Below are 20,691 nucleotides of genomic sequence, written 5' to 3'. Positions count from 1 at the left end.
ATGGGAACACACCGGGGAATGATCCCGAGCGTGTCCCGGGAACGGGAACACAGCGGGGAATGATCCGAGCGTGTCCCGGGAATGGGAACACACCGGGGAATGGGAACACACCGGGGAATGGGAACACACCGGGGAATGGGAACACACCGGGGAATGGGAACACACCGGGGAATGGGAACACACCGGGGAATGGGAACACACCGGGGAATGATCCCGAGCCTGTCCCGGGACAGGAACACACAAAGGAACAAGGGACAGGACAGGAGGAAACTGTCAAGTTGCGCCAGAGGAGGTTTAGATTGGATATTGGGGAAGATTTTTCATCGGAGGGTAGCCAGTCCCTGGCACAGCCGCCCGGCCGTGGTGCAGTGCCCGTCCCGGCTGGGTCTAAAAGCCACGCGCATGTGGCACTCGAGGACAAGGGGTAGTGGTGGCCCTGGCAGTGCTGGGGGAACGGCTGGGCCTGAGGGTCCTGGCGGGCTTTTCCAACCTGAAGGGTTCTGGATTCCGTGGTAACAAAACTGCACAGCTGAGTTACACCAATGTACAAAGCTCTACCGCACACAGCCTTAAGACTAGCTCTAACACACACCAGAATCCACAGCAGAGCCTGCATCTGCAAAGCTCAGCTCAGAACCTGAACAGCCTGAGCAGATCTGTACAAGGAATTTAGCAACTCCTACAAATGTTATTCTTCATGTGCCAGGGAATACAAATTGATCATAACCCAGACAGTAAATCCTTTTGAAATCTTAAAATCTCTGCTTCACAAAACGAGACAAACTCAAGCTGGGTTGAAGAGCCATGTTCTCCCTACGCAAGTCAGGGTTATCCACTCATTCCACACAGCTGGATGGGTCCAACCTGTAAAAAAACCACCAATATCTCTGGTTTCTTGTTTGTTTCAGGATACAAAAGACACCTTCAGCACTCAGAGCCAGGGCTCCTTTCCAAGACAAAGGAGAGCCAAGCAGATAAAGTGGTGATGTCAGCAGTGACAACATCCAAATGTTCACACTGGGACTGCACCTCAGGACCAGCCTGAGGGCCTGGGAGTAGCTTTGTCCAGCCAACAGCTCAGCTAACACTGGCAGTCACAGCTCACAAAGGCAGCAAGATAATGAGAACATTCGGTATTTTGTTTTTAAAGGGCCAGGTTTGCCACTCAACCTGGACACATTGCTCCTGTGTGAAGAAACAGTAATAACAAAAATCACATTTATACTAAATCTGCTTGTCCCTGGTTCCAGGCAGGCTCCTCTTCTACTCCCAAACCCAATAAAATCAGCTATTAAAATCCCTGAACAGAATTTACAGGCAGTGTTCCAGGAACAAGGTGAATTTAAGTTCCAACAAGTTAAAAAAGAAAATTAGAAACTCTGGAAACCTGCTGCCCTGCTCCATGCCCTACTTACTGAGCCACAGGAACTCCACACACTGTTTCACAGCAAATCACCCTGAATTGCCCAGAGGATTGACTGCATGTCCTACAAGGTCTTACCTCTTCACACAAGGAATAAGATTGTTCAATTCTGTCATGAAGCACATCAGCAAAGACATTTCTCACTCAACATCAGCCTTTGCCACTATCTTGCTCCAACCAGCCTGGAGGCATCTCCATCCCAGCACATCCACAGCTGAGGCAGGAAACCACAAAACCAGCAGAATTAACCTCTGCTTTCCCCCAGCCAGAGATATGGGTACAAACCACACTGCCTGCTCCACCAGTCTGGCTTAAACTGAGAGCTCAGAGCCCTGGCAGGGCCTGAAGGGGCTCCAGGAGAGCTGGAGAGGGACTGGGGACAGGGATGGAGGGACAGGACACAGGGAATGGCTCCCACTGCCAGAGGGCAGGGCTGGGTGGGAGATTGGGGATTGGGAATTGTTCCCTGGGAGGGTGTGAGGCCCTGGCACAGGGTGCCCAGAGCAGCTGTGGCTGCCCCTGGATCCCTGGCAGTGCCCAAGGCCAGGCTGGACAGGCCATGAAGAAACCTGGGACAGTGGGAGGTGTGCACCCATGGCCCTCCCAGCCCAAACCATTCAGTGATTCCATAATGGTTTGGAATCTCTGAGCATCTGAAGCCATAGCTCTGATTTTTGGGGATAAAGATGGGAATCAGGCAGCCAGCCATGCATCCTGCTGGGAAAAGGCAGCAGAGCTGGTGGGATAAGAACCAAGTATTCATGATTTTAGCTCTTTCCTCTGCTCAGACTATATTTGGAGTCCATGTCTCCAGAAGCAGCAGACTCGTATCACACTGGTTTCTTTCTGAGGCATGTAACTCAGGCGTCAGCTTAGATGCTAAAACAAATTACTTCTTTGTTTGCACAAAGGTGAAGGACTTCAAGAGTATTTCCTATTTTTAGGAGGAAAAAAATTGGGAAAAAAGTAGCACAGCAGGAGATAAAGAGGATGAAAGTCAAAGAGGATGAAAGTCAGCATGGAATAAAGCAGAAGATTCTTAAAAGCATCCATAAACTTAGTATTTCAGGAGCTTTCTAAAAAAGCAGCTTTGGGTAACAGCCTGTGTGTGCAAAGGCTACTTCACTAATTTCCTCAGATGTTTCCCAGTGTCCCACAGATTTGCACCTTTTAGGGACTTACAAGTTCATATCTGAATACCTGCAGAAGAAGTGTGTAAGCATAGGCAGAAACTGTCAATGGAGTGCACAGTACAGGAGGTCAAAGAACCCACCAGCAAACACCTTCCACAAAAAGGCATTCCATGCTGCCTCTGAACCTGTTCATTAATGATTGCTCATTACTGGGCAAGTGAACTGCAGGTCTGCTTCCACCTTAGGCTGATCCAGCGTGGCAAAGGAGCTTTCAAGGAACCATGAGCAATAAGGTGAGAATTCCCCTGCCAAGCACAAAGCTTCCACTTCAATATTTTGCTTTTTAGGTGTCCCAGACTTACAGACAGATGAAATACTAGATAGACACAATCCTATATATAACACACACCCCCAAATTTACTGCAGAGAGCTGATGTAAAATCATGGAATCCCAGAATGGTTTGGGTTGGAAGGGACCTCAAAGCTCATCCAATTCCACCCTATGCCATGGGCAGGGACACCTTCCACTTCCACTAGACCAGATTGCTCCAAGCCCCATCCAAACTGGCCTGAAATACTTCCAGGGATGGGGCAGCCACAGCTTCTCTGAGATATCCATTTCAGTCCCTCACCACCCGCACAGAGAAGAATTTCTTCCCAATATCCAATCCAAACCCATCCTCCTTCAGTTTAAGCCCACATGTGGCAACTTAACCTACCCTCACTTACTCAGGGCCATGCCCCAAAGCTGGCCAGAAGTTTCTGTGTATTCTTCTCTACACTTAAGGCAGGGTTGTGAGCAAATTTTAAGCTGCGTACCTGTTCTAGAATACCATGTATGGACAGCTCTGAAACTTCACTGCAGCTGCCTGGAGACCTGGCTTCCACTCGTCCTCAGGGATGAGCATGAATTAAAATCTGAAGACAACAGCAAATTTCATTTTTAATTAGCCAGGGCAGTCAGCCAAGGAAGGCTCCCCCACCCACCCATGGCTGGTGAAGGCTGACAGCTCAGAAGGATTTATGCTTCCCTGTGCATTCCCAGTGGCCATTCCAAGCACACCAGCTCAAACAAGCGCCAGCCATGCAGCATTGTGAGCGCAGTTAATATCCAACCAGGGAAGGACAGCAATGCATACAAAGCACCAGGCTTGAAGGGAACAAAGGGCACCGACTTGGACTTCAGCTCAGCTCCATCTTACCTCATCTCCGGGATCAACCCAGCAGTCCTGAGCTTAGCACGTGGAGAATGGATATCCATAAAAGCAAAGGAATTTCAAGGAAATTATAATACAAGATCCATCTATTTATTCTGTCTTTAATACAGGGCTCTTGGCTTCCAGCACTGAGGAGGTAAAGCTTCGTGACCAACCATGGGTGGTGTCTGTGCATGCAAAGATCCAGGACGGATCCTCCATCCTAAACTGGCACCGCTCAAGTTGTTCAGAGGGAAAGGGAAAGGAACTTCAGTAAAGTTGGCAAAATGCAAACAGAACATATGGCTTTTCACATCCCAGGCCACCAGCACTCATCAAAACACTCAGAAACCTCAAAAGGTTCCAGCTCTACGTCTCATTGATCTAGCCAAAAATGGGTTTCAACTGCCTGTGAAAAGGGACACAAAGTTTTGTGATGGGAACAGAGGTGGCTGGTGGCAGTCCCAGCACAGGCCAAGTCCTGGTGAGTGAGGAGAGCTCACTGACCACAGAATGGCTGGGGATGGGAGGCACCTTGAATATCTGTGGCAGGGACAGCTTCCACTAGACCAGGCTGCTCAGAGCCTCATCCAACCTGGCCTGGATGTTGCTCAAAGCCATCCCAGCAATCAAAGCTCTAGAGACTGAACAATGGCCCTGCTCTGCTGTGTCCCAGGGCTCACCAGGAGCTGCCACCTCCACAGGCACTGCTCCAGCCTCAGCTGCCAGTGCCACACTCACTTCACCTTCCACCTCCTCCACAAGTCATCTTCTGGAATCAGTTTGCCACGAGCAAGTCGGCAGGGAAAGCAATCACCACAGATTAAATGTGCACCTTACAGCCTGACAAAGAGGGGGCACAGCACTTCTTGCCACCAGGACTACAAGCACATTATACTTTTATGCAGGAGCTCTTGGCTTGCAGATGATCTAACCAGGCCACTGGGCTCCAACACACCAGCTCTGTATGAAGCCAAAACCTGGCCTTCATCTGCCTCACCAAGCATTCTGCCCTGCTGACAAGTACAACCATTCCCAAAGCTTTCAGGATAGCATCACCTGACTGCACAGAATAACCTAGCAATATTATTTATAAGTTAGAATCACCCACTGCAGTATCACAGTCCAGAAGATCCGAGGCCAATATGCTGCATGGATACTGGTTTCCCACGGTGCAGGCAAGAGCTTTCATGCAAAACTCATGTCAATGGCAGGGAAAAAATGGGCATTTAATTCCTTTCTTGTAGCCATTTTAGGCCAACAGATGGAAGAGCTCCTCAAGGCAATCTCCAAGCAAAAAATCTGTGAGTTTTAGTTACAACCATATCCTTGCATCAGTTAAACCTACCAGCAATGAATTTGATTGCTTCAGGGCAAGCACTACACACTGCCTAAAGCAAGAGATTTAAATTTTAATAAAAAAAAAATTAAATATCCTGTATCTTCTGCAACAAGAGCAGCCTAAAGGAATAAATACAGAACAACAGGAACAACCAGAAGCTGATCCTCCTTTATGCCTTGCTCAAATCAGCTCATTGTTTCCGGCCTCTTCCTTATTAAGAAAGGGGATGTTGCCTGTTTTCAAGAACTTGGGATAGCCAAGAGACCAGTATTCCAGGTTTCACAGATGGGAGATTCCAAAAAAGATCTTCCATATGTACAGAGCTTCAGTCAGATCTGGTCCACACCACAGTACAAATGCAGCTGATGCATCTGCCAAACTGCATTATTTTCTAATCACCTTCTACACTTGAAATGAAGACACCAAGTTTAAAGTAATCAGGTTCTTTATGATGCTAAACCAAGGAGGACAGGCCAGGTCCATAATCTGTGGTAAGAGATCTAAGACCATACTCACCAGCGTTCTCTTCCATTCCTCTTGTACACTAGGGTCCAGAGAAATTCCTACAAAAACAGGAAACAAAGTCAACACACAAATTAAAATACAAGTGTGAACAAAGCTCAGATTTAGTTTTATTTCTCTATCAGCTCTGCTCAGCCTACACAAAACCAGTGTGGAGGGAACCTAGGGCAGAAATCCTGCCCCAAACTAGCAAGAGTGTGACATTGTCACCCCTCTTTGAAGGCATCAGAAGCTTCTAATCACACACATGCTGTGATGGAAAGAAAAGAGAAACAAAATTAAGATGACATAATTACAAGGCAGCAATATTTGTTCCCAGGGAAAACATTCCACATCTGCCTCTTCAGGAAGGGATGTGCATGCTGTAAAAAGGAACAGCCTACTGCTTGTCTAGCAAAGGCAGCACAGCACGTGCACAGGAAGTATTTCAGATGTCACACAGCATCAAGGCACTTCTGAACATACTGGGTTGGGGAGAACACAAAAAAAAAAAAAAAAGGAACCAGGATTTTAGTAGAAAAGCCTTTTTTTTTTTTTTTTTTCTGGGGAAAGTTCTGAAATGAGATGCCAGGGGAACTAAGTTTGGGGAAATCACGATGTGTCTTGATTTTTACAGATTCTGCAGCACAGTAAAAACAGGTTCAGTATTTTAGAAAAAGGGAGGTTCTGTCCTCAAAATCTTGCAGTTCAAACTTAGACAACCACAACTGGACATGTCAGCAGGAACAGCATGGGGTGACTGGGGAAGAACTACAAAATAAAGTTGTTCCAGTGCCAAGGAGTCAAAGCCAGCCTTTATCCACAGCCCACTTCAGCCTAACCTTTTCCTCATGAAGCCCAGGCCATCTCATCACCTTTGGTCCCAGCAGCAAAGCACAGTTTGGTGGCTTTAGTTTAACATCAGATCAGCTCATCATCTCCACGTGACAACTTGCTGACTGTGCAGCACGTGCTCAGCTTGTTCAGGAGCACTGGAGCATCCCAGGGCTGCAGTGTCAGCTGCAATGTCACCATCCATGCAAGCTCTGCAGTGGGGCTTTTCAGCTTTGCTTTGCTCAGCTGTGTGGGGGAAAATGCTTCTTTGGATCAGACCACCATGCTCCAGGCTACTTCTCTCTGATGCAGCTCAAATTCCATCGCAGTGATGTCCTTGGAATGGAAGGGGGAAACACCTCAACAGAGCCATGAAACCCTCAAAACATAATTGGGGATCACAGCTTTAAACAGCTTAGGAAAGGGAACAAGTATCTGTACAGCTTCTGGGCAGCAAACGAGTGGATCAAGAACATCAGAGGGTTTTGATTTCAGAGGCAGAGAGCCACAGCTGCTCAGGAAGCACCCTCAATCCCTACAGTCAAATCCATTAACACTGCTAAAATACAGCTTTCACATGCATTTGGGATGCATGGTTTGGTGCATCCACGTGCTGCATCGAGGACACCATTTGCAAGAACTGGAATGAAGGAACTACAGAATCATTTAGGCTGGAAAAGCCCTCCAAGATGATTGAGTCCAACCATTAACCCAGCACTGCCAAGACAGCCACTAACCCCTGTCCTCAAGTGCCACACCCACACGTTTTTGAACACTTCCAGGAATGGTGACTCCAACACTGCTCTGACAGCCTGTGCCATGGCTTGACAATCCTTCTAGGAATAAATTTTCCCTGATATCCAGCCCAAAACTCCCTGACACAGCTTGAGGCTGTGTTCTCTTATCCTGTGCCTTCCTCCCTAGGTGCAGAGCCTGATCCTCACGTGCTCCAGTCTCCTGCCAGGGAATGCTCCCGCATGGAAGGCGGAAGAGCCACCACCATCCCTGCCTGCCCTTTCCAGCACGCCCTTCTGGGAGAGGAAAGCAGAAGGGAAACTGAAACTGCCACCCCAAGGCCTACTTGAACCTCAGCACAAGTGACAGCAGCGCTCCCACTGCTCCCAGGGAGATGGGTGTAACTTGCCTTTCAAGGGCACTGCTGCACCGGCTGTGCTGAGCTCTGCACTACAAGGGGCACATTTGTGCCTGGAACACCAATCCTGGCAGCCAGCACTGCTGGGCACTCACTGTGCACACCCGAGACATCTGTCACCGCCCGACAGCACAGCTGGGAGGGTCTGAGCACAGCACTAAATCCACAATAGCTGGTTAGCAACAGAACAAGCATAAAGCACACTGGGGAAAGAAAAGTGATGCCAGGGTAGAGAAAGGAGCAAAGTCCTCACTCCTGCAGCACTGCCTGCACTAAGAACAGGCACTTCTCACCAAAGAAATGGATTAAGCAATGCAGATCCTGCTGCCAGCGCTAACTACGAGTGGCTAATTGGACAGCTGTATTCTGGAATAACATTTGAGATAACCCACTCCACGGAACAGAAATTTGCTTTTATCCCCTACTGTCACAGGTTTCCCAGATACCTACTTCTGAGAAAACTTGGCTTTTTCATTTCCTCTAGCACGACATGCCACAGCTCCTCTGAATATTCATGTCCTCTGAGTGCCCTGCATTCCCTGGGCCTGACAGCTGTGTGAAATTCCTGTTCCTGAGAGCCCTGGTGCCAGCACAGCTCGGGACTCTCCCCTGCCCCTCTGGTACTCTGGCCACCACAGTAGCAGAACCACAGTCTTTGTCTGCCTCGAGACTTCAAACACTCTACAGCTTTTTCCCCAGCTCTTTGTACCACTCCAAGAATATATTCCTGTTCCATTGACCCGGCTCTGAACTCCTGCAGAAAGGCCATGGCTTCTTTCCAGCTAGGCAGCTAATCCACACCCAATAGAAAATGACTGTTTCACAGCAATGCTGGAGTGTTTGGTACCCTGTTTCTTCAGTCTTAACACACTCCCTGTGCACAGGCAATTTTGTCTTTCCCAGCTCTGCCCATGTGCTCAGCTCTGTCACATTCTCCCCCAGCAACACAAACCAGCCCAATGCCAGATTTTGGATCTCCTTCCATGCCCTCCTACCCATTCCTTGCACCAGCACCGATCCAGCTGCTCTGGGAACAGTCAGAGCTGGCCCAGATGCACACCAAGCATCTCCAGAGGAGTGGGCTGGGGATGACAGGACCTCGACAGGACCACAAAGCTGCACACCAGGGTGCCAAAGCTGCACACCAAGGTGCTGCTGTTTGCTCCAGCCTTGGGCAATCCACATCCATGAGCTCTGCTGAATACCCCTTTACAGCTTCCCCCTTTCCTCACTGTCTCATTCTCAGCAATCCTTACCCAGACCTCTGGAATATTAAGCATTCAGTTTCCTTCAGAATGAAGCTCATTAGCTGGACCACTCTGTCCTTGCTGCTCATCTCCTCCAGAAACATGAACAGCTTCCTTCAAAAGACTACAGCACGCTTCCAAAAGTCCAGCTAAAACCTAAGCCAATGTTGGTTGTTTTTCCCAACTGAACTAGAAAACTGACAACTCTTCCAAGCAGAAGTGGCACATTGCTTCTCCAGTGGCTGCCAACAGGCTTGCCTTAGGCATGGAAACACAGTTTCCATGCTGGCTCAGCTCTAAATCACCATTGCAGAGAGGGACATGACAGCAGCTGGGCAGCTACTACAGGGCTTTTACTGTAATGAGACACAAAACCCAAGGCTGCCTTGGAAAAAAACACATGTGAGGAGAAAGGATGCTCTTGTAACTGTTAGGAACTATATCCACCAGCTGGAGGGAAAGGGAAGGGTTAACACACACCTGTAGCTTGAGGAATATGGTCCTGCATTAATACAGACCATGACCCATGAAATTAAACAAGCTCACCTGACAACTCCCAGATGATTATTCATTTTGACCTAATATGGTGCTAGTAACAGCCAATAAACAAATATTATTTGTTGCTCATTCTGCCCCTTCAGCCCTTTGCTTTACACTACTTAAAAAATGACATTTCTGCCCAGAAGGCTCCCGCTGGGGCATATGACGAGCCCAGCAAAGGGTTGGTGCTGCCCACAACAGCTCACCTTCACAACAAGAAAAAGCAGACACCAGGAGTAAGGCCAGCTGGGAGAGGGCAGCCAGGCACAGAGCAGCCTCTGCTTCAGCACTCAGAGAACGTCCTGAGTCTTCCTCCCTGACCTGCCAACCTCCACTCAAATGGTCGACCCAAGCCAGCAGGACTCTCCCCAGCTGCAAATGCTTCTCAAGGACCAGACTCACCACCCCTCCCCAGCTACCCCATGGATCTGGCTGCCTGCTCCTCTTTATAAATGCAGCTCAAAAATAAAATCAACATTTTATTCTCTCACCAATAATTACTCCTTCCAGGAAGGCAGATGAGCGGATTTTTGCAAAGCTGAGATAACTCCACCTAATGCCATGGGTCTGTTGGCCATGAAGCTCCATCAGCTCCTCAGGGGGAGGGCTAAAGAAACTCATTTCATCTGGCAGCAGTAAGATTAAGAGCATGGTAAACAATATTAAAATTCTGTTCTACAAAGCAGAATACCTCAACAGCACCAAAGTATTCTCCCAAAGGAGAGATTACAGCACGGGTGCACAACTGGAGTTTAAGTACTACAAGGGAAATTCTTTAAAAAGCCTAAATAGATCAATCATGCCAAATGCCCTAGTGCAGATTACAAGACAAGGTGTAAAGGTATGATTAACCTCTTGTTCGACAGAGTGGTACAAAGGGGAAGAGATGCACAAGCCCCTTTTCAAGTCAGTGGATGCCAAAAAGCTCATAGATTTTTCTGACTTCATCTAAAAACAAACCAGCTCCACCTAGAAGCCTTGGTTTGCTCATATGGTTTGAACATCCTTTGCTGGTTTCTGCAAATTGCTGGAACTACAAATGCTGGTTTCAAAATCCTCTGAGCAGCCTCGGCTGACCCAGTTTGTTCTGCACTAATCACACCCTGAGCAGTGGAGAGGTCAGTTGGAGGGAAATCAGAATATTCCTCCTTAGTAAAACTGCACAGATTAAACCCAGTAGTTCTGCAGCCTAATGTGGCAACATGCCAATTAACAGGGTGCACCACTAATTAACAGCCCAGCATTTCCCTCTCTTTCCAAGGATCCCAACACTACAAGCATTTTTGCACTTGTTGGGAAGCAATGGCTTTGAGCAGGAGCACAGCAGCTGGTTAGCACAAGGAATGGGTTTTGTGGAAGAAGTGGAAAAATCAGACATTATAACTCTATGTGCAATTTAAACAGAAAATTGGAATAACCAGGACTCAAAACCTCAACACAGTTCATATTACAGTCAATGAAACCAGTGGCTTTTTGTCACAGATTGAACATTTGATAAGTGGCTCCCCACGCAAACAGCAAATGTTTCCCAGCAGCTCAGTAGCTGCCTGTGGGTGGCACAGTAATATAAGGTTACCAGGGAGGAACTGGGAAGGGAAGGGAGCTGCATCCTCCGGGGCTGCGCCACAGGGAAGGTGAGCGGCTTTTCCCAACACCTGGGCAAAAGTAAACCTTAAAAGTACTCACAGACATGCTGTGCAAAACACTGGAGTGGGACTCCAGACCCCGCATCCTTACTGCTCTAACAAAGAATCTGGGGGTCTGGAAAAGATCTCCAGGATCACCTGTCCAACTGTGACCAGTGACCACCTCGTCACCCAGAGCAGAGTGCCACATCCAGTTGTTCCTTGAGCACCTCCAGGGACAGCTGGACACTGGACAAAGCCCTTTGTTTATACGTTCCTCAGTTTCCCCCATCTGGACAGGATTAACTTCTGTAAATCAATTCAAACACAAATTAAAACTTGCAATACTCAATTTCCTAGAAACTTTCACCTTATGTGGGCCTCCACAGTAGCACGTGGGCACTTTATTCATCTCACAAACCAAACCCAGCAAGTTCTTCCATACTTCTATTTGAAACAGACCATACAAAGTCTGAAAAAGCCACCCTAGCCTCTTCCAGGTGTTTCAGGTCACTGAAGGAGCCGTATTCACCAAACCTTGAACAAAAAGCCAGCAGCCTATAGGAAAGAATAGCACATATGCACAGCTTCTGCACCAGCCCCCAGTGACAAATGCTATTTCTATTTAGCTCTCAGTATGGGACACACTTCTAATTCGCCTCCAGACCTGCTTACAGCTGATCCACCACTCTGGAGGGGCAGATACATGCAGAGAAAAAACTGTGGTATGAATAGAGCAAACCAGCTCCCCTCTTCACTGTCCTTGAAGTGGCTGAAGGGCTTGTCTTGGACCAAAATTACCTTCTTGATAAAAGCAGAGGGTAAAATTACAGCAGAATGGCCCATTCATGCAGAGGACAGATGCTCTTATTACTGTGGAAGCTGACACAGGAGTAGAAGGATCCAAAGGGAGGTTGCAAGGCTATTCTGTGATCAACTGCTTGATATAATGAAATCCTGGAGATTAAAGAAGTTCTGGACATGCACAAGACCATTTTGCACAGTGGGACTTAAGGAACCAGCTCCACCAGCACCTGCTTCAGCAAAGCAAAAAACAGTATCTGAAGTGCAGAGCTAAATTGCCCAAAATCTAAGCTGTATTTTCTATTTCTCCCTCTTTCCAAAACGCAGAAGATGACAAACCAAATTCTTGACTACGCAAATTCGTATTAGGATGAACTTTATCACTGCTGAAGCCACTGGGGCATCGCCAGTTTGTTACAAAAACACCAGCTGCAAACCCAGCCCTCAGCCCAATCACAAGGCCTATATAAATTAATTAGTGCAGCAATTGAAAGCACAGAGGAGATGGGGAAATACCTCAAGTACAATTCACCTTTCAGAGAAGGTTATGTAAGTGCCTGTCTGCCATGAAGGATCCAAAGGAGCTTCTTTGGATATATCCAAGCAAACTCTCATCCTGGACCCACTGCTATGGAGAGCAGCTGAGCACTGTGGGCTGCACGTATGAATAATCTGTGTCAGTTCTGCAGCACACCCCCAAAAGGCACAAAATAACAGGGTTACTTATTTACCTCTGGCTTCTGGGGTAAAATTCAAACCACCTCTGCCTTCATTTTGTGGTTTCCATTTCCATCAAACTTTGAATAAAAACTTAGCAGCTGAGTACTCGCTCAGTGCTGTGGTCATGCCCTGTAATTATGACTCGATAGACAATTTCATTTGCAACCACCATTTCCTCCCCAGAACGAGGCCAGTTTTAGTCTCAGCCACTGCAGAGCCCGTTTCTTTTCGCCTCTATTTAAAAAGTGAGAGTAATGGGTTTAACCACCATCAAAGCACTAAAATGAATTTGTTAGAAAGCTCACCTGAACTCCCCAAAATCCTGCAGCAGCAGAGCTGAATTTGCAATCCTGCCATAAAGGTCTTTCCCAAAACACCCTGAATGCCCAACTGCTTCCTGGGATAAACAGCCCACAGGGTTTGTGCAAGCAGATTAAACTCCATGCCTCCCTGCTGCACGTTCCAGTTCCAGCACACAAACCAGGCATCTCTAATCAAATTCCAAAAGCCAGTGCGACGTTCCCACTTGAAAAAATATGAGATAAGATACAGGAAACCTATGCTGTGTAGGTGTCGTTGTCAACTCACAGAGTCAACGCTTTTTAACTGGGAACAGCTCACCTATTTGAAATTAAAGCTCTTTCTGAATCGGCACTCTGGAATTACCTCAGTGAATCTATAGGAGCATTACATTTCACCTTTTGAAGCAGACTTTACCAAGCAGTTCAGGTAGTTTGAAATTCAGTTGTAGCCTTATTTTTTTCTTTCACAGACTCACTAGCATAATTTCTAATTATTTCTAATTGAGATATCAAACTTCCTTGAAGAAGCCCTCCTCAGGCAATTACTTTCTTGCAAAGCTCCAGCTTTAATAAAAAGGTGCCCAGGCTTTAACTAGGACAGCAGAGAAATTAATTCCCACTACTGATCTGGCAAAGTCTTCATAACATAAGTGTAGGCAGTGAGGCATCCCATTGTGAAAATAAGCTCATAAAGCTTCTGAATGAGAACATTTTCTTAAAAACAAAAAACCATCTATTGCAGTTCTCATGGTTGTGCACAAAGTTTATGAAGCAGCAACACTGATTGCCTGGGGATGGTGCTTAGTGCAGCCATCTGACCTCCTGGGCCCAAGCTGATTTTAATCTCAGGTGGAAGCTGTGCCTTTCCTAGTGCTCTTACAAATGCTTTCAGGCAGGAACACAGTCGTGGAAGGGTTTGGGTTGGAAGGGCCTTTAAAATCATCTAATTCCAACCTTCCTGCCATAGGCAGAGACATCTTCCACTAGACTACTCTGCTCAGCACACGGTCACTCATCTTTTAGGTTTTGGTCTGATATATTCCTCCAAATAATCTTTAATTAAATCTTAAGTGGGATAATCTTAAAGACAGTAATCTCCTGGAACTCCCCCAAGAACAGGAATGTTTCAGCTCTCTTCTCTCAACAGCACTCTAACTTTCCATTAGAAATTACTTTTTCCAGCCAACACATTTAGCTGCATTAAGAGCTCAACAAAACTATCAGGGCTTCTTTCCAGCCACAAAAGGACCTTCCACAGTAACAATGGTTGAAAAAACACCCAACTGAAGCGACAAATCTCTCCCCGTGCCCTGCAGGCAGGCTAGCTGACCTGGGCCAGGAAGGCAACCAGGAAAAAATGCTCTTCTCCAGCTGTGCAAATTAAATCAAGGGAATCATTATAACACCAAGGAGCAGAGAGGAATTTAAAATTAGAGGAAACATCAACGTCTCAAACATTCTCGAGGCACAGGAGCGGAGGAAATGCCGTGGGATGGGCTGTACTAGCAGGAAGGGTGCTGGACCTGACTGCACACGCAGCATGAGAGCCCTGGCAGGGCTCACAAGCAGAGGATCCTCCACAAGACATGCCCTAGGAGCACTCCAGGCACATCCAGGAGCTCCCAGCCCTTCCCTGGGCACGAACCAGAGCTCTCAGAGCAGCCAAAACCAGGCTGGTGCAGCAGCAGCTGGCCTGAACGCAGCTCAGCTCCTCAGTTTGTTTGTCACATGGGCCACAAGCAGTTGTTGGAGAATAAGGGAAGGGAGTGAACACACAGGAGCTGCTCAGCAGCCACAGCACTTCTGGAAGTTTACACAGCTGCAGCTCCGCTCAGGGGCTGGGGAGACATCGAGTCAGGCTGCCCAGCCCCAAACAGCCTTGAAAAATCGGACAGAATCACAGATCCTGCCCACTCCTCCATCCCTTCCCACTGCAAACACCACGGGGAAGGTGCCACCCTTATCCCTCCAAGCTGTTTGAGCCAGGTTGATCACCAGGCCATGAGTACCTATCCTGCCTAATCTCAGAGCATCTGTGACAAACCAAGATTGTTTACTCATATTCACAAGATTATTTGAGTTCTCTGCTACAAAACTATTCTTAAACTCCTCCAGTACTCCTAGAAGCAAAAACCTAAAGCACCAACTGATCCCTCAGCACCAGGATTTGTCAGCCCTAGGTTTTGAATAAGCAGGACCTCGCTGATCATAACTCAAGGGCAGGCACTACCCAGGAATTCCAGTTTAACCAGTTCCACGCTTTCTACCCCTCATTCCTCCCACTTTCTTGGAACAACAGACAGCAACAAAACCCTGCCCCAACCTATACCGGAATAAACAATTCATTGGGCTGAAAAGCCACCTGCTCCCCACACACAGTTAAAAGCATTTCCAATTTCCAGCTCTCTCCCAGCCAGCACAGATGGACACACCAGGCACACAGACACCCGCTCTGCTTCCAGCACAGCCTTTGTCCTGCTGAGACACAAAGCCCGATGGCAGAGGCTGCCTCCATCAGAGCTGTTTTGTTAAGGGATCACGACATAAACCAGCAATCCTCCAGCCACAAAAACAGTTCAGACTCGCTCCTAGCACACTTAAATTGCAATCTGCTAAAACACACAGGCACTCTCTGGCTTTTGGGGACCACATCCCTCCACTGGCAGATCACATCCTGAGATCTGACTAATGCATCACCTGCCCCACATGTCCCCAGATGATTAAATTTAACATGAAACAGCTCAGTCATCACCAGAGATTTTCACTTTCTTGCACACCCTACTTTGTCCAGGGCGATTCTGCGGGAAGTAAATAACCCCTTTGCAAAGGAAGTGATAGCCCCAAGAGCAGGCAATAAAGCACTAGGATGGAGCCTGAATTCTGCCTTGCTCATCCCTGCAGGACCTGCCCTGTAATCCCTCCAGCATGGTGGCATTTAGGGCAGCCTGGGATTCGCAGCAGGAACAGGGCTAGGCAAATGGAGGCCTGGCCACCAGAGACTGCTGAATACTCACTCAGACACTGCTGCCTTTGCCAAGACAAAAATCGGCACAGAGGCTGTTCCTGCAGTGCACACCGAGCCCCAAAAGCACCAGACACTGACATCTCCTTCCCTGCTTGTGGCTCCTGTGCTGTTCAACAAGTCTGCAGGACGCTTCCATTAGGAACTGGCTACCCAGAGGATTCCTGCTGTGGTTAATCCCTGTCCCTGCAGACCTAAGGCAGAGCTGGTGTTCCACAGCCTCCTATCCACACTGCACTGCCCTGGTGCCACCCTCTCCCTCTTGGCACCCCAAACACAAGGGGAAGAGTTTCTGAGCACAGTGATCACATTGCCCTAGACCAATTCTCCCAGTCCCCTCAAGTGTACAGGGATCTCTATGCACAAGATTCATTCATCCTACCAGAACAGCTCAGGAACTGCTTCTGTCATCTTTTGCCTTTCAGCTTAGCTTTCTTTGAAAACAAATGCTAATATCCTTTGCAAAAAATCCAAATCTGATCCAAAACCAGACACATCACTGGAATGAATCACGCAGCATTAGTAATTCTCCCACCCATCAAAACAGAAATGTCTCACCTTGCAAAGCAATTGTAGTGGTTGCCCAGGCTCACAGAAATTTGTCCCATCTGTTAAAAATCTGAGTGCACTAAATGAGACTATTTGACAAGCACTCTGCTGAAAGGCAGCAAACATTTCACCCCACAATGGCTACTTCAAACCTAGACAGTGATTACAGGTAGCTGAGCTAGGTTCCTATCAGCCAGCACAAACACAGCCTTCCAAGAAAGAATTCCTTTTGAAGACTGAGCTTGTAGGGACACTAAATTCCAGGATCAAGCCTGCAACTGTGAGAAAGCTTCACAAAATCAGGTTTGGAAGATCTCGCACTCCGAACTGCTACAATCAAAAGCAGGGAACAAAGTGTTCCTGCCTTCAACACTAACAGAAATGGCAAATAAACAGGACCTCCACTTCACCTGCACACAGCGTGCCTAAGAGGCAAAGCCTCTGATTTCCAGCTCCAAGGGACACCCACAGTAAAACAGGAGCTATGAAGGAGGAGAGAGGAATTGCCCCCCAGAGCTGAGCAGTGCTGGCACCCACCACCCCAGCTGCCCATGCACTGCACTCCCAAATGCTCTAGTGCTGCATTCTGAACAGCAGGTTAACCCCACACATTCACCTGGGCAAACATCAGCCTGCTGCTGCTGATCCCCGCACGGGCAGTTCAACACAACAATCTGCAGCCAACACCTCCGACAGACTCTTGGCAAAGGACACGTTCCCCTCCTGTTTAATGGAGATACAAATCCATTCCCAACATATTCCCATTTCAACTGAAATAGTTGTCACAAGCAAGCGACATGCCACATCAGAAGAGGAACTTTCGATGAGGAAGCTTCATTTGCTTTTAAAGTGCTCATACTCAAAAGAGGGTATGATCAATGCAGGCAAATGCTAAACTGCCACACTTCCCCAAAAGCAACCCCAACACCAGCTCCAAATGAGGTTTTGTTGAAGCCAAACTTACCAGCAGCACTGTCAGCCATCCCAGAGAACTCATCCCACCGAGGGACCCAACAGTTAGTGCCCTTCTCCAGGATCACTGCTCTGCCTCAAGTTCAAGAACACAACATATTTTGTAGGACACCAGACATGTGGCTCTAAATCACACACAACCACTACCCACCATATTATCTTGAGGATGCAAATCAAACCCCTTGCTGCTGGCATTAAAAATGAAAACTGCTTCCTACACCAAAGCCACCTTGGAAATACCAAAGAATTAAAGAATTTGAGCTTTCAGTACAACAGGACCAAACCACGGTTGTATTATGAGCCAACAGGTAATATCAAACCCTGAGGGATGCATTTGTGGAGAACACAGGAAGACTGAAGTCTACAATCACAGGTTCAATTATCTTAAATGATAATCAAAAGGTAGTAAGATAAACATTCACATCAGCATAAGGAATCCTACTCTGCATTTACTCAGCAGCACAGCAAAACATGACAGGGCAAAGCAATGCTCACGACATATTAAAAACAGTAATACTATTAAAATGAAAGAGCTGTTTCAGTACTCATTACATGCACAAGAAACACAGAAGAGCCTTCAGTGTTATCCCCTATGAAATGACTGCTCAGCAAGAGCACGGGAATGAATCGGCCACGACACTCATGCGAACCCGCAATGGACTGAGAGCAAACTCCACCTGCTTGTTAAAGATTTCACTGCTATAGAAACTATGATTAAATACACAGAGCCATGAATCAGCCACCTGAAACAAAGGTACGCCTCAGCAGGCACAGCAGCACCCAGCACACTGACATTTCAGCCACCACCGGCCCCCAAAACCGTGACATTATGCAGAAAAACTGCTTTATCCAGGCATTTCAGCTCCCACAAACATTTAATCTTTCTTACCTTTGGGGCTGGTTGTTTTAGGGGCTCTCTTGGTTTTGTCAGTGCTTAGAGCTGCACATGCTCCTTACAGGAACAGCAAACAGGCTCCAAATCCATTTTGCCACAACTGGATGAAGCACCTAAACCCAAAGCCCTGGTGCCTCTGGGCCAGCTGTGTCCCTGCACTGCAATTCCAATCAAGCCCACAGAAAAGCAGGAAGAAGATGGCAGGGCTTACCAGCAGTTCCTCAGTCTAGCCTCTGAACAAAGTGGATTTAAAAGAGGTTTAATTTTCCCAGAGGCTAATGCTCTCAAATCTAAATAAATCCTCCAAAAGAAGAGATTATCCATAAATTTACTAGTTAGAAATGTTAATGTATCCAGTGCTTATGCAAGGACTGCCGCTCTCCATGCAAGAGTATCACCTATACAATTCCATGTTAAAGGAGAAATGGATTTCTGGTAGTTTCTCCCCCACCCCTCCTTCCATGCTGAAATGTAGCACAGCAGCTTTATAAATCCCACTTCCCAAGAGCAACAGGAATTTACTGCAGAATCAAGGCCAACTTCTTTTTTCTATTTCACTGAAAAAGCTCTCAAAAATCCCCCCTTGCAAAAGAACTTAATACAAAAACAAATTCCATAGACAGGAAAGCCAAGTGTGAAACCTGAATAAGCATTTAAATAAAAACATTTAAATAAAAACTTCAAATTACACATTCACAAAATACAGGACAAGGTGAAAATCAAGAAACAATTCCTTGAACACAGCTGATGCTGGACTTACCCAACAAACCCAAACACTTCCTCCTGTTATTCATACTCTATTTACTAAAGGGCCCACCTACACACCATATGACACAGAGCAGGATGGGACTAGACTGGTAGAACCTGGCTGCTAATTATGGCCCTTAAGGCTGAGATGAATTAATTTGTCCCTCTAGCTATAAACAGGAGGACGACATCCTCACTAACCACAGGTAATTTTGGAGAGGATAGACAGAAGGATGAAACAAGGAAAAAGTGACTTGCCTGACATCAATCACCACAACAGCAACATAGCTGGGAGCTAAATCAGGCCTCCTGTCCACCTGAGCATCCTTATTTTCCCTGGACTCACAGTTGATAAGCAGAGAGAACACAGTCATTAAAACACAGATTGAAGGCTTCATCTGGAGGCTAGAAGCAGATGTGGATAATACTGGTTAGTGTAATCACTAGTGTCATGTTGATTTGGGAGATCCAGCAGCCTCACAACAACCCTTCATCACACAATTATTTGTTCTCCTCTGGCATCACACAAACACCCTTTACAAGGGAACAAATCTAGCAGGAGTTGGACTCCATGACCCTGATGGGTTCCCTTCCAACTCAGCGTATTCCATGATTCCGTAACAGCTCTTCTCCTGCTTCACCTGGTTTGCAACAGACACTAAGCTTAATATTGCCAAAAATAAAAGCCCAAATTTACGAGCACAAATGTGACATCACTATTTCAGTAATTACCCTCCTCCTCCTCAGTCCCAGCTGATAAAGATAACCTCATCAGCACAAGGTCATCCATCCAGGAACAGGGAGCAGATATTCCGTGGATCCATCCAGATTTCCACTGTCAGCATTGCAGCAGAGCAGCTTTAAAAAGGCATTCCCACAGCACCTGAGGCAGCCAGCAAAGACCAGCTCAAATCCTCCTGACCTTGCTTCCATCCCTGCTCAAACCCACTTAAGTCTCCCCTGCGCTGGGATCCCAAGGCTGGTGGGTGTTAGCTGTACCTGCAAACCTGCTGCCTGTGGATCTTGGCACTGCAGCAAACCAGCACAAGCTTTTAGACGGCTCTGGAGGGGAGAGGCATGGATAACACACCAGCAGCAGCAGTTTTGTGCATCTGCAGGGGAGTTATTGCCAGCACAGAAATAACAGGGCCCAAAGCCCCTTCCAGCAGGCACAGTGAGAAAGGCCGATCCCACAGCAGCGAGTTCAGCTGTGACAGACATCCCAGTTTGATTTTGAGTAGGACAGAAGGATTAGTCTGGAGAATACAACCTTCAAAGGCATGTGACTACAGCCAGAGTCCCCTGAAAACTGGCACAGTGACACGCTTTGTTCAAAGCTCAAATACTCCAAAGACAACAGCCCTTGGCTTTATCCCCCATCCATAAACACCTCTGGCAGCTTCACCTCCATGAGCACAGCCTGAGACACAGCTTGTGAACCCAACCTCAAGGCCACATCCAGCAATAATCTCTTTTTTTGCTAAGTCACCCTCTGCAACACAGTGTTTACACAGCGAGAGGGCTGAGCGTGGCCCACTGCTAAACACTGTGCAGACACCAAACAAGTCACTGCCTCCCAAACTTTGATCCAAGTTTACAAATCAAGGCTTTTCTGTACTATTAGGGCCAAACTTTTCTTGATTGCACCCTTAAAAGCTAAGGGAGAGAAAAGCACATTAAGGGAGG

At 47.2% G+C, this 20,691-nt stretch overlaps 1 protein-coding gene across 4 annotated transcripts in view; it reads right to left on the bottom strand.

Annotated features, from left to right (window-relative positions):
- The window catches only part of PHACTR4 (phosphatase and actin regulator 4), a 56,809-nt gene that overhangs the window by 32,096 nt on the left and 4,022 nt on the right, over nucleotides 1-20,691 (bottom strand). For 2 of the 4 annotated variants that reach the window (XM_041463164.1, XM_041463165.1), the window contains exon 2: nucleotides 5,611-5,657. In XM_041463164.1, the coding sequence (XP_041319098.1) occupies nucleotides 5,611-5,626 (16 nt within the window). In that variant the 5' untranslated portion in view covers nucleotides 5,627-5,657. Of the gene's footprint in view, nucleotides 1-3,375; nucleotides 3,475-3,758; nucleotides 3,990-5,610; nucleotides 5,658-20,691 lie in introns of those variants that run through there. The other 2 variants (XM_041463166.1, XM_041463167.1) reach the window with 2 other exon arrangements.

Source organism: Pyrgilauda ruficollis, unplaced genomic scaffold (assembly GCF_017590135.1).
Source record: "Pyrgilauda ruficollis isolate IOZ18807 unplaced genomic scaffold, ASM1759013v1 scaffold162, whole genome shotgun sequence".
Taxonomy (NCBI): domain Eukaryota; kingdom Metazoa; phylum Chordata; class Aves; order Passeriformes; family Passeridae; genus Pyrgilauda; species Pyrgilauda ruficollis.
Note: the sequence above shows the minus strand (reverse complement) of the source record. Positions and strands in the feature narration are given on the sequence as shown.